This window comes from Coregonus lavaretus (genome assembly GCF_964263955.1).
Source record: "Coregonus lavaretus genome assembly, chromosome: 14".
Lineage (NCBI taxonomy): Eukaryota > Metazoa > Chordata > Actinopteri > Salmoniformes > Salmonidae > Coregonus > Coregonus lavaretus.
In genome coordinates, this window is record NC_140001.1 from 33,202,954 (window position 1) to 33,217,328 (window position 14,375).

Here is a 14,375-nt window from a genome sequence, read left to right on the forward strand (position 1 = left end):
CAATGTAACCATAGACCGTTTAAAAGCACGGAACACAGTGTTTAATCAAAAGAAACAGAAATGAATGTGCTCAAATTAGGCTGGAAGAGCACTTGTGATGTGACAGCCTACAGTCACAGAGAGAGACAATATTGAGAGAGAGAGAACAGGTTCTGGTTGTGTGTAGCTAACAGGTTAATATTTTATATCATGGCATACTGGTCCTACCCCCCAGATGATCCAATGGATGTCCACCACTGTCTCCAGAGAGGGGGGTTCTAGCTTCTCTAGCTTGCAGCCCCCAGGCACTTTCATATTGAGTCTGCTGCCACTTCTAAATTGCCAGCAAAAGACTGAATTACTCAACTAAAACCCTCATAGGCAAAAAACGTGGTCCTGTGTTTTTCTTCCGCAGTCATTCCTCAGAGGCAACTAGGCCACAGATTTGGTGGTCTGTTATGCCACCAGACACTCAATCTTCAAATATAGGAGATACAGTACAGCTGGTTTAAATTACTATGGGGATTTTCAATGGATTAAATAAACAAACAAATTCAATGAACATGTTGCCTCTGTAATCATCACAGACAATTCTGACTTTTCCATACACCCCCCCACTGAGTGCAGCTAGGTACTGACTCCTGATGTGCTGTTTGTGTGGAAATGTATGCCTCTTATCAAGAGGGAAAACTAATGAAAAACAAGTCTACCGTCTCACATTATAAAATCTTGACACCCCTCTTATTTGCTCCTCTTATTTGCTTATATAGTAATATGTTCAATCATTTCAAAGAGAGTTCTGTATTCATTGGAATGAAAGCGATGTGAGGCTCAGTGAGTCTGTATGGATTACCAGAAAATACAGTGGCATGAGTAAAACACAGAGGTAATCTCTCCCCTCTCATCCATGAGGCTCTGCTCCTCTCCTCTATACCTGTCCCTCTCTAATCTCCTTACTGAATTATTTCATTCAAAGCAGTTCAACAGAGAGAGAATATATCACTGCAGTGCAGCAGAGGTTGCAGTAACAGGATAATAATATAGCACTAAGTCTTCAGGGACTATTGCCAATACTAAATGATTGGGGTGTTCTCTGGTTAACATTTACTACAATGTACTACTGAATTGGTGACAATTACTTCATATACTGTATAGCCCACCTGCAGTTTGCTCCTCCCTGTGCTAATTGTTATATTTCTTTCTGTTTTTGATAGTGCTGCACCGGCAACACAGGGACTATACAGGAATAATACAGTAGGCCTATGTAATTACTTTGCACCTGGCTGATACAGATACATAATACTTTCCAGTGAGAAGGCTTGAGGTTGAGCCTTATGCTGTGTGCTTTCATACTGTATATTAGGCTGTCTGTTCTCTTACACTTTGACTGTGTGCACTGAATGGTGGCGGCTAGTAGTAAACCGAACCTGAAATGCAAAAACCATGTCCTTATTTCCCATGCAAATATCTGATGAGGTGAAGTGCAGAAAGAGAAGCCTCATTGAAGTATCTACTCAGCAGAATGGAGATATAGCCTAGAGAACATACAATGGTGAAGAATGGACACCACTGGAGAGGAGAGTGCCACACAAATTCAATGTGGCAAGTAGCCTATCAAATAGATAATTAGGCTACAATGATTAAAGAAGCCTATCTCCGCCCACACAAGTCAAATCACGCATTATAGTTGGAAAAGTGTTATAGCCTAAAGGTGTTGGCTATACTGTAGGGATTGGCATATCGGTTGTATACTTTTTGGGGAAGTCAGACAGACTGATACGCATTTGGCAACCGTGTAACTGCTGACAGACCGCTCACCAGTAGCCTGGGCAGTGGGACGCATTTCTATTCGCTAACAGAAGAACGTCAGAGTGGGGGCGACTACATGGACCGTAGGCTGCGACAGACATTTTTGTAGCCAGCCAAATTACACAAAAGGAATGCGAATATTGTAGCCTATGCCTCATCACAAAGTTACTGTGCGGAATTTAGAAGTAGGCCTAGGCTATATATAAACTAGCTCACTTCCTTTGGGTAATTTGCAGAGCTGGCGGAAGTAGCCTACGTCAGTTATCTCGGCTCTCTGAGGCTTTTATTGCACACTAATTTCAGATGTAGGGAAAAGAGGGGAGAGTAGATTTGAATCACTCCTGTCGCTTTAAGGACACTTATCAAAGCTTTGCATACACGCGAAAAGGAAAAATACGATGAGCCACGAGCAACTGAGCAACCAAGGACGGAATTCAGGAGTGGATGGATGTATAACTTACACGGGCCTGGAATAGCGGATGCCTTTACCTTATGGGGTTTGATCATATACAGTGGATTGTCGTATGCTGAAGTCGCTAAACGGAGGATCATTTGGAAAATATTGCGCATAAGTAGCGAGGGACTTGGAGATTCCTGCCCTCGTAGATTTTATCGCGCAAAGGTTTAGTCCTACGGTGGAACTTGTCAGATGAATATGGTTAACCGTTTAAACTCGCTCATAGCCTACAGAGAGGATTATCAACTTATGTAGCCTATTATCTCATCCATTATCGATAAGCACCTAATACGCATTTTTCACGGATATTATCTAGACTTCTTTTTTGACATCGGATCATGGATTGGGTGGTGGAAAACAACTGGCAGCGACATGATTTCTCTGGGCTGTCTGAGGTATTCAGCTATTAACATTGTGTTATTCCAATGCAACAAAGTTGCAAAGGAAGTGGAGTGCATAAATTGTAACTATTTCGCCGTTTTGCACCTGCTTATGTGAAGAACGCGTCGACGTTACAGTATCGGATCGCATTAAATACGTGAGGATTTGCATCGCTTCTTCCTCGCCCGCATGGAATATTTGAACATTTGTTTATTGTATTCGGGAGGTTTATATTCAAGGTCATTCCGTGAATCTGATTACATATAGATGTATTATTTATACATCCGTATCTACTCGTGATAACACTATAGTCTATTATTTCGGTTGGCCGCACAGGGAATCCGCTTTACGTTAGGTGATTTATAGTGATTTTGTCATTGCAACATTTCTAAAATGGATGGAAAATTGAAGCAGAGCCGGAGATCCCGTTCCAAACGTGAGAGGGTACGGAGACGGGAGGCAGTGGGCAAGGATGCCCGCAGTCCGAAACCTTCGTCTTGTTCAGATAGGGAGGAAAGTCCTGGGAGGGATCTCGCCTCCCAGAATGGTAAAAAGTCTCCACACTCAACACCCTCTGCCAGAACCTCGCGCCCCCCTCGTCGAAAGAGACGAGAGTCCAGTTCTCAAGAAGAGGATATCATTGATGAATTTGCCATTGCCAGTTTCGTCAGCCTGGACTGTCTGGAGGTAAGGCTTATAATTACACATGTCGAACACCTCCGCATTTGCATAAGAGCATACGTTTTCAGTTTGACTAATGAGTTGCTTTTCGTGACATGCAGTCACTTAACGGTTTGTTTGACAGCAAATAAACAGTTGCTGTTTTTTCTGCAGTGTTGATGAGTGGAATGACTTGTAGATCTTTGTCTTGTCCTTGTAGTTATGGATTTCTTGTTATATAGCTACACAACAAGGGTCTGCAGACCCTTTAGATTCCTTTGATACACAATTTACATAATTTCATGCCTCTATAACCATATGGAGTGTGCATATATTCATTGGCTGGTCCAACATGTGCTGTGTGTCTTTGATAATCTGATTCTAGTAGCTTTGATGGTGATTGAACCTCAGGTGAGGTTGAAGTCTACAAATGAGATTATGGATTAGTAATCACTATCCTTAGATCTTATTGTGATCTATTGTAATAACATGAAACATCTATCCAAGCTCTAGAGTTGTCTAAAAAAGTTTACATTTGTATTGGTAATTAATACCTGTTATGTGAAGCTTACCTAGTATCTGCAATAATTCCTTTAGCCTACATGTTAGTGGCTGGCTGTGGCTGCAAAGGTCAGAGGAAGTAACCCATACACATCTGCTACTACTTTACTCAGTTAAGTGTGATGATGTAAGCAACACAGTCTGTTGTAATTGCTGCTTGTTCCCCACAGGGACCAAACCACGTTCATGGTACAGGACTGCATTACGTAGCTTGAGCTATTGGTTTATTACTAGATTTGAGTGCGTAAATATTGTCCCTGATATCTTATATTTTGTTGTGGACATAAATGGCCAACAGTGTTTACTCACTGGGAGCTTGTCATCAATTTGTCACCTCTCATCTGTTAACAAGGTTAACCTGTCAGGGTCCCAGTAATTACATTGCACTTCCATTAACTTAGGCCTTCCATGCCACTTACTGGGGTTTAGTATGAAAGAAGATAGTGTCTAAGAGGAGGGTGCAGAGGGTACATGGAAGTGTGTGTATGTAAGAGAGGGTGATGGGGAGAGGCCTGGTTTGTGTATGTGCTTGGTGTGTGAGTGCATGCATGCATTATATGTTCTGATGTGATATTTGTGTGTGTGCCTCTGGTGCTCGCTGCTTATGGCAGTCTGACAGGTGTTGACTATGAAAGGCCTCTGGGAAGTCTGAGCAAAGTGCTTCTCAAATAGGATCTCACGAGGAGAGCAGTGGATAGGCTGTCAACAGGGTCTCGTCCTTCAGTGACATCTACAAGTGAATGAATGCTGCACTTGACCAGACAGCAAATCAGGCATGATACAGCTTTCATAAATGTAATTCCATCAAATGGTTGGAAATGGAATACAACAGGCCCCGATAGTTGTCAGATTTGCATGAACATGGGTTGAAGGTAGTGATAGTTTGTATAGAGCTACGTGTGGGTTATACTCACATCTGGAAAGCCTACATATGTGATAGGGCTAAGCAGGAATGTTATGAACATTGTTCATAATACGATCAGATGTTCCCCTAAACGCTGAATGCAGCTTCAGTTGAGGTGCACCCACTCTATGTTCTGTTTAGGATTTGTATCTGTAGCAGAGACTATTAATGTGCTACTGATACTTCTTGATACAGAGAGAACCCTTATCACCTACAGTAGCATGACTGCAGCGCTAATTGCTTATCAATTATCCAACTGACGGCACCATTAGCTATTAAATAACACACTGGCCTATTGCATCATGCTCTAATAAGCACAGTGCAGTTAGTTGAAAGAGTGTTCTTAACCTCGCATAATTCACTGATGGTCAATGCCCTGTTCATGACAGGCCACAGAGCCTGGGTCTGATTAGAGTGGGAACTTTCACAGTAAATTGAGATCAATCTCACATTTTCTCAGGGTTCATTGAACCCATAGCTTGCTGCTCAACAGTACTGAACACAGTGTTTATGCAAATGTTATGGTCATTTTTCGCTGCTTTATCTATGTGGCACTGACTATCCAGTGTAGCCTTTGGAGTGTTTTGCTTTCACATTAAACATGTCTCAGTAGTGGTTAATATAGTAGCTTTGGATTGATAGGATAAAGATGCCTGCTGCTCTTATGTTGGCTTATGTTGTGTTAATGCTGCAGCCTGGTCTGCTCCTGGAGCCTATTTTATTATGTCAGAAACCAATCCACGACATTGGCCACATTTGATTATAGTTTGTTTATTTGTTTGGAGTCCCCATTTCATCCGGAAAGCCACTTACCTGTGTAAATTAACTGTACAAACAAAACCTGCCTACTTTGTCATATGGGGGGGCTATGCTGGAGTGATTGGAAATGTGAGTGAGAAGATGAGGCATGTAGAATAGAATCACTCAGTGTGGGTTTGGCAAAGCTTTCTCTCACATGCCAATTATACAATACTGCTTAAGCCCTCAAAGGCCCCCTGTGGGTAATGAACTAACAGAAACGATAAGAACATGTTGCAATTATTCACCTTCCATAATAGAAATGAGATGTCTGATTTCCCCTCTCTCTTTGTGTGACGTTGAGACTAGAGTGGCAAATCCCCCTCGCTAATCCACAGAGTTGATCGTTATGTTCATCTGTTTAGGCATGAATTTTCTAATTTATGTTTTTTATTTTACTGAGATTGTTTTTTTTCCCCTTCTAACCATCAGAACTACATTAATTTGTAATATTTGTAATGGGGGGGGGGGGGGGGGGGGGGTTTACACTGTCATACTATTTTAAGGAATATAATGTATTAATTGTCATAATCAAACATGTCAGGCCAGAAGCCTACTGCTTTCTGTTATAGAAGTTGGAATAGAAGCTGCATATGTAACATTTCAGCAGTGTGTTGCATGAATAAACGGAAAGCCGTACATCAACAGCATAATATATCTCTATATCTAGACTAGAGACTTGTAACTTGTTCATTGTTGGGATTTTTCTAAAAGCTGTTGCTAGAACAACTGAAGTGTGTTGAACTACAAGTCATACAGCAACACTATAGTATTTGGTCTCTGGATTCAGAGGCCTGTTAACCTGTTTTTTATGGTCTTCATGTTTCCGTTGCTCTTGCAGTGTGATGGCTGTAGTGCATCATACTGAGCCTGACACATCTCATGAAGAAAGGCTTATTAAGGCCCATGGGGTGTCCCTGGGACCCATCTCTCCCAAACTGTCATGCTTAGTGGTGGAGAGAAAGTGGAGAGAGAGCATCCTTTTGGCTATGCTCCTGAAGCTGTGTGCCCTATATATAGACATATTATCGAAATATATTCTCCCTAGGAAGGGAATGTTCTCTCCAGAGGGTTTATGGGGAGGTCACATGCACCCCTTATGGTCCCCCTGCTGAACCGTCATTGTCTTCATTGTCTGTTATGAGAATGAATGAATAGCTTGGCTACTGTGACTGTCACTGTAGTAGATGCGCTGCCCAGTGTCTTCACTGACATTTTCAACCTCTCCCTGACCCAGTCTGTAATACCTAGATGTTTCAAGCAGATCACCATAGTCCCTGTTCCCAAGAATGCCAAGATAACGTGTCTAAATGACTATCTGTAGCCATGAAATGCTACAGCTCACATCAACACCATCATCCCAGACACCTTGGACCCACTCCAATTCGCATACCGCCCCAACAGATCCACATATGACGCAATCTCTATTGCACTCCACACTGCCCTCTCCTATCTGGAGAAGAGGAACATCTATGTGAAAATGCTGTTCATTGGCTATAGCGCAGCGTTCAACACCATAATGCCTTCCAAGCTCATCACTAAGCTAAGGACCCTGGGACTGAACACCTCCCTCTGCAACTGGATCCTGGACTTCCTGACTGGCTTCCCCCAGGTGGGAAGGATAGGCAACAACACATCCGCCACAGTGACCCTCACACAGGGGCCCCTTCAGGGGTGCATGCTTAGTCCCCTCTTGTACTCCCTGTTCATCCACGACTGTGTGGCCGCGCACGACTCCAACACCATCATTAAGTTTGCTGACAACATGACAGTGGTTGGCCTGATCAACAATGACGAAAACTGCCTATAAAGAGGAGGTCAGTGACCTGGCAGTGTGGTGCCAGGACAACAACCTCTCCCTCAACATTAGCAAAACAAAGGAGCTGATCGTGGATTACAGGAAACAAAGGGCCGAGCACATCCACATTGAAGGCGCTACAGAGGGTAGTGCGTACGTCCCAGTACAGCTGAGCTCCCTGCCATCCAGGACCTAGGAAGGCCCGAAAAATGGTCAAAGACTCCAGCCACTCGAGTCATAGACTGTTCTCTCTGCTACCGCACGGCAAGCTGTACCGATGCAGTCTGGAACCAACAGGACCCTGAACAGCTTCTACCCCGAAGCCATAAGACTGCTAAATAGTTAGTTCGGGATGCTATTGGTTAACTATTTAACTATCTGTATTGACCCTTTTTTCACAAACTCTTTTGACTCATCACATATGCTGCTGCTACGGTTTATTATCTATCCAGTTGCCTAGTCACTTTAATCCTACCTATATGTACATATCTACCTCAATTACCTTGTTCCCCTGCACATTGACTTGGTACTGGTACCCCGTGTATACAGCCAAGTTATCGTTACTCATTGTGTATTCATTCCCCGTGTTATAATTGTTCTATTATTTCTATATTTTCTCTCTGCATTGTTGGGAAGGGCCCATACGTAGCATGTCACTGTTAGTCTACACCTGTTGTTTACGAAGCATGTGACAAATAACATTTGATTTGATTTGAGATGTGTTATGTGCTGCTGCTTTTGTTTCCCTTTTAATTTGGTTGTTGTTTCCCTATGAGAGGTATTGAACAGTTTGGCTGCTGTCTCTGTCAGTGTAATAGCTAGATCTGGTATGTGCTGCTGGGTTGTTTCTTGCTCCTTCCTTTCTCTCTCTTGATCTGCTTTGTGTGGTGAGTGACAGGGTGTAATTATCAAGTGATTAAGATGTTGTCTTAAAGCCTGAGAAGGATTAGACCTCTGACTGGTTAAAGTTGCCTGTTAATTCGCTGGCTGCTTTGCCTTTTATTTATGGGATTTCCTGAGTCTGACCAGGCTCTGCTTTCTTCTCTGCTCATTCACTCATAATCAATGAAACAGTTGAATAAAATAAGTTATTTGGAGATAATGTCTCCCAGTTTGCCAATAAAGCAACATTATTTTTACATAATGGTTTACATAATGTGGCATTTGGCTGCAGAAAATGCAAAATGACTGACTGGCAATGAGGCCTGTGAAAGATTTACAATAAAAATAATGAAACATAAGTAGAGAGAACACTAAGTGCCTCATTAAGTAATGTGTGTTTTCCTTTTAGTCTCCTCATTGACAGACAGCAGTAGAACAGGCAGTGAATGGCTTGCTTGTTCATACTCTCATATAGTTACATCAACATCTCTCAAGTGAATCCCTTTTTAAAACTTGCTTGTTTGAGTAGGCCTATACGAGTAATTTTCTGGGCACTTGGGCCCATCATGTACAAAGGTCTATTGGCTGGCTTTGCCGAGTAGCACATTTACGAAATCCCTCCCGCTTTCAGAATAAAGTAGTAAATAAAAAGGCAATTTGACGTTTTATTTACCATTGGAACATTCAGTGCAGTGCAGTAGAGATGACTTAATAATAATATATGCTTTGCTAATGCATACAGTCAGTATAATACAATACTTGCATCATCATGCAGCTCAACTAAACATCAACTTTATACTCACAACAAATCAGTATAGACATAATTTACTGATCACCACCATCCTATGTTATTACCTAATTATGTACGCCTATATGAGTGAGCTGAGGATAGTCCCAGTCGGTATTAGATAGAACGTCGCGGTCCCGCCCGCCTGTGGTGAAAACAACCTGTGGTTTGTATTTGTATTTATTATGGATCCCCATTAGCTGCTGCTTGGCAGCAGCTACTCTTCCTGGGGTCCGGCAAAATTAAGGCAGTTATACAATTTTAAAAACATTACAATACATTCATAACAGGTTTCACAACACTTAGTGTGTTTGCCCTCAGGCCCCTACTCTACTACCACATATCTACAACACAAAATCCATGTGTACGTGTGTGTGTATAGTGCGTATGTTATCGTGTGTGTATGAATGTGTCTTGCTTCACAGTCCCCACTGTTCCAGAAAGTGTATTTTTATCTGATTTTAAAAAAATCTGATTCTACTGCTTGCATTAGTTACCTGATGTGGAATATAGTTCCATGAGGTCATGGCTCTATGTAGTACTGTGCGCCTCCCATAGTCTGTTCTGGACTTGGGGACTGTGAAGAGACCTCTAGTGGCATTTCTTGTGGGGTATGCATGGGTGTCTGAGCTGTGTGCTAGTTGTTTAAACAGACAGCTCGGTGCTTTCAACATGTCAATACCTCTCACAAATACAAGTAGTGATGAAGTCAATCTCTCCTCCACTTTGAGCCAGGAGAGATTGACATGCATATTATTAATGTTAGCTCTCTGTGTACATCCAAGGGCCAGCCGTGCTGCCCTGTTCTGAGCCAATTGCAATTTCCTTAAGTCCCTCTTTGTGGCACCTGACCACGCGACTGAACAGTAGTCCAGGTGCGACAAAACTAGGGCCTGTAGGACCTGCCTTGTTGATAGTGCTGTTAAGAAGGTAGAGCAGCTCTTTATTATGGACAGACTTCTCCCTATCTTAGCTACTGTTGTATTAATATGTTTTGACCTTGACAGTTTACAATCCAGGGTTACTCCAAGCAATTTATTCACCTCAACTTGCTACATTTCCACATTATTCATTACAAGATTTAGTTGAGGCTTAGTGTTTAGTAAATGATTTGTCCCAAATACAATGCTTTTAGTTTTAGAAATATTTTGGACTAACTTATTCCTTGCCACCCATTCTGAAACTAACTGCAGCTCTTTATTATGGACAGACTTCTCCCCATCTTAGCTACTGTTGTATCAATATGTTTTGACCATGACAGTTTACAATCCAGGGTTACTCCAAGCAGTTTAGTCACCTCAACTTGCTAAAGTTCCACATTATTTATTACAAGATTTAGTTGAGGTTTAGGGTTTAGTGAATGATTTGTCCCAAATAAAATGCTTTTCGTTTTTTAAATACTTAGGACTAACTTACCTACACTCTTAGAAAAAAAGTGTTCCAAAAGGGTTCTTCGTCTGTCCCCATACGAGAACCCTTTTTGGTGTAGGCGTTATGGGGCGCACGTCAAAAAAACGACATTTAAAAGTTTGTTGTTTTATTAAATTAAGAATTTGAAATGTCACGGTATATGCTTGTGTGTAGCAATGTCATATAAATACTTTTATTTAATTGAGACAAAGCCTTTTCATTGTTAAAATAGGAATAGGATTCCCCCCCCCCCCCCCCCTCCCCTCCTAAAAAAAAACGTGAATACTATCGCAAGTATTTGAATACTAACATCCGGTCGGATATTAGAATATTCTAATAATCGTGTCCATCCCTACTTCCCATTTGCTTTCTCATGATTTGAGGGTTTGAGCGTTTATTTTGAGAGATGCCATGACTGGCAATATCTCTATAGAGGGTCTCAGAGCATGTTTTCTTTATAAATTACTCTAGCTGTGAAAGCAATTAGCATAACAGTTGTCGACATGCTCCCTCCTACAAATGTGAGATAGGAACATTAGCTCTGAGGGGAATAGTCTTTCTGGTTGGAGTGATTCTAACAATAATTGCTGCAGAGCTCTATTCCCAGCCTGAAATAAGATATTGAGGTGGCTGCTGCTTGCCAGTGCTGCTACCTCCCATGGCCTCCCTCCGTGATCAGCCTCTCTCTGCCTTCCTTGTTAAAGAGCCACTGAACACACCGATTGGCATGTGTGTTTTTCTGTTGCTCATTAGTCTGAGAGGTGTGTTTCCTGACCGATTCTGCGTTTAGTTAACAATGTTTGTCCCCCATGAGACACTGTACGTGGAAGCCTATTTCACTTCCTCAAAATGATTGTAAGATAACTCAAGAAATCTGTCATTAATTTTGCCGTTTTAGTTGCGCAGTTTTACAGTGAGGGAAAAAAGTACTTGATCCCCTGCTGATTTTGTAAGTTTGCCCACTGACAAAGACATGATCAGTCTATAATTTTAATGGTAGGTTTATTTGAACAGTGAGAGACAGAATAACAACAAAAAAATCCAGAAAAACGCATGTCAAAAATGTTATAAATTGATTTGCATTTTAATGAGGGAAATAAGTATTTGACCCCTCTGCAAAACATGACTTAGTACTTGGTGGCAAAACCCTTGTTGGCAATCACAGAGGTCAGACGTTTCTTGTAGTTGGCCACCAGGTTTGCAAACATCTCAGGAGGGATTTTGTCCCACTCCTCTTTGCAGATCTTCTCCAAGTCATTAAGGTTTCGAGGCTGATGTTTGGCAACTCGAACCTTCAGCTCCCTCCACAGATTTTCTATGGGATTAAGGTCTGGAGACTGGCTAGGCCACTCCAGGACCTTAATGTCCTTCTTCTTGAGCCACTCCTTTGTTGCCTTGGCCGTGTGTTTTGGGTCATTGTCATGCTGGAATACCCATCCACGACCCATTTTCAATGCCATGGCTGAGGGAAGGAGGTTCTCACCCAAGATTTGACGGTACATTGCCCCGTCCATCGTCCCTTTGATGCTGTGAAGTTTTCCTGTCCCCTTAGCAGAAAAACACCCCCAAAGCATAATGTTTCCACCTCCATGTTTGACGGTGGGTATGGTGTTCTTGGGGTCATAGGCAGCATTCCTCCTCCTCCAAACACGGCAAGTTGAGTTGATGCCAAAGAGCTTGATTTTGGTCTCATCTGACCACAACACTTTCACCCAGTTCTCCTCTGAATCATTCAGATGTTCATTGGCAAACTTCAGACGGGCCTGTATATGTGCTTTCTTGAGCAGGGGGACCTTGCGGGCGCTGCATGATTTCAGTCCTTCACAGCGTAGTGTGTTACCAATTGTTTTCTTGGTGACTATGGTCCCAGCTGCCTTGAGATCATTGACAAGATCCTCCCGTGTAGTTCTGGGCTGATTCCTTACCGTTCTCATGATCATTGCAACTCCACGAGGTGAGAAATTGCATGGAGCCCCAGGCCGAGGGAGATTGACAGTTATTTTGTGTTTCTTCCATTTGCGAATAATCGCACCAACTGTTGTCACCTTCTCACCAAGCTGCTTGGCGATGGTCTTGTAGCCCATTCCAGCCTTGTGTAGGTCTACAATCTTGTTCCTGACATCCTTGGAGAGCTCTTTGTTCTTGGCCATGGTGGAGAGTTTGGAATCTGATTGATTGATTGCTTCTGTGGACAGGTGTCTTTTATACAGGTATCAAACTGAGATTAGGAGCACTCCCTTTAAGAGTGTGCTCCTAATCTCAGCTCGTTACCTGTATAAAAGACACCTGGGAGCCAGAAATCTTTCTGATTGAGAGGGGGTCAAATACTTATTTCCCTCCATTAAAATGCTAATCAATTTATAACATTTTTGACATGCGTTTTTCTGGATTATTTTTGTTGTTATTCTATCTCTCACTGTTCAAATAAACCTACCATTAAAATGATAGACTGATCATTTCTTTGTCAGTGGGCAAACGTACAAAATCAGCAGGGGATCAAATACTTTTTTCCCTCACTGTACATCTAACTACTGGGTTTGGTGCAGTATTTCTCAAGTAGAAACATTTACGACGTGTTGTCTTATGTAAACAAAGTCGGAACTGCTGGGCAGGTCTGTCTCACTGTCTATGCTATTGGATCGAAAGCGATCACCGCAGCTGTTCACCCCATGTAAGTGGGAAAATGGACATCATCAAATCAAAACCCAACCTTAATTTACCCGTTGTGACGCATGGATGTTCCAAACTCCGTTTTAGAAGAGACTGACTTTATGACCAAAATGATTTTATTTACACTTTGTAGTCACTTTTGAGACTAGAATAACTGCTTCTGACTCATATCGATGCCACATTGCTTTTTAAAGGCAGTCGCTCTTTAAATGTGGAATTCAGAAGTCAATCTTCAATTTAAGCCTACTAGAAAGTGTGTGCCCTCAGGCCTGGAGGGAAGCAAAAGTTATTCCCCTACCAAAAAATAGTAAAGCCCCCTTAACTGGCTCAAATAAATGACCAATCAGCCTGTTACCAGCCCTTAGTAAACTTTTTGTGAAAAAATGGTGTTTGACCAGATAAAATGCTATTTTACAGTAAACAAATTGACAACAGACTTTCAGCACACGTATAGGGAAGGACACAAATGACTGATGATTGGCTGAGAGAAATGTATGATAAAAATATTGTGGGAGCTGTTTTGTTAGACTTCAGTGCAGCTTTTGACATTATCGATCATAGTCTGTTGCTGGAAAACGTATGTGTTATGGCTTTACACCCTCTGCTATATTGTGGATAAAAAGTTACCTGTCTAACAGAACACAGAGGGTGTTCTTTAATGGAAGCCTCTCCAACAAAATCCAGGTAGAATCAGGAATTTCCCAGGGCAGCTGTTTAGGCCCCTTTTTTCAATCTTTACTAATGACATGCCACTGGCACTGAATAAAGTCAGTGTGTATGTATGCGGATGACTCAACACTATACACATCAGCTACCACAGCGACTGAAATGACAGCAACACTTAACAAAGAGCTGCAGTTAGTTTCAGAATGGGTGGCAAGGAATAAGTTAGTCCTAAATATTTCTAAAACTAAAAGCATTGTATTTGGGACAAATCATTTACTAAACACTAAGCCTCAACTAAATCTTGTAATGAATAATGTGGAAATGTAGCAAGTTGAGGTGAATAAATTGCTTGGAGTAACCCTGGATTGTAAACTGTCAAGGTCAAAACATATTGATACAACAGTAGCTAAGATGGGGAGAAGTCTGTCCATAATAAAGAGCTGCTCTACCTTCTTAACAGCACTATCAACAAGGCAGGTCCTACAGGCCCTAGTTTTGTCGCACCTGGACTACTGTTCAGTCGCGTGGTCAGGTGCCACAAAGAGGGACATAGGGAAATTACAATTGGCTCAGAACAGGGCAGCACGGCTGGCCCTTGGATGTACACAGAGAG

At 42.0% G+C, this 14,375-nt stretch overlaps 1 protein-coding gene across 1 annotated transcript in view; it reads left to right on the top strand.

Annotated features, from left to right (window-relative positions):
* Positions 1 to 1,847: 1,847 nt before the first annotated feature.
* The window catches only part of LOC311141126 (uncharacterized protein), a gene marked incomplete at its 3' end in the record, with an annotated part of 234,123 nt that continues 221,595 nt past the window's right edge, over positions 1,848 to 14,375 (top strand). The window contains exon 1 of the mRNA XM_084176382.1: positions 1,848 to 3,313. Coding sequence (XP_084032508.1) covers positions 3,020 to 3,313 — 294 coding nt within the window. The 5' untranslated portion in view covers positions 1,848 to 3,019. The remainder of the gene's footprint in view (positions 3,314 to 14,375) is intronic.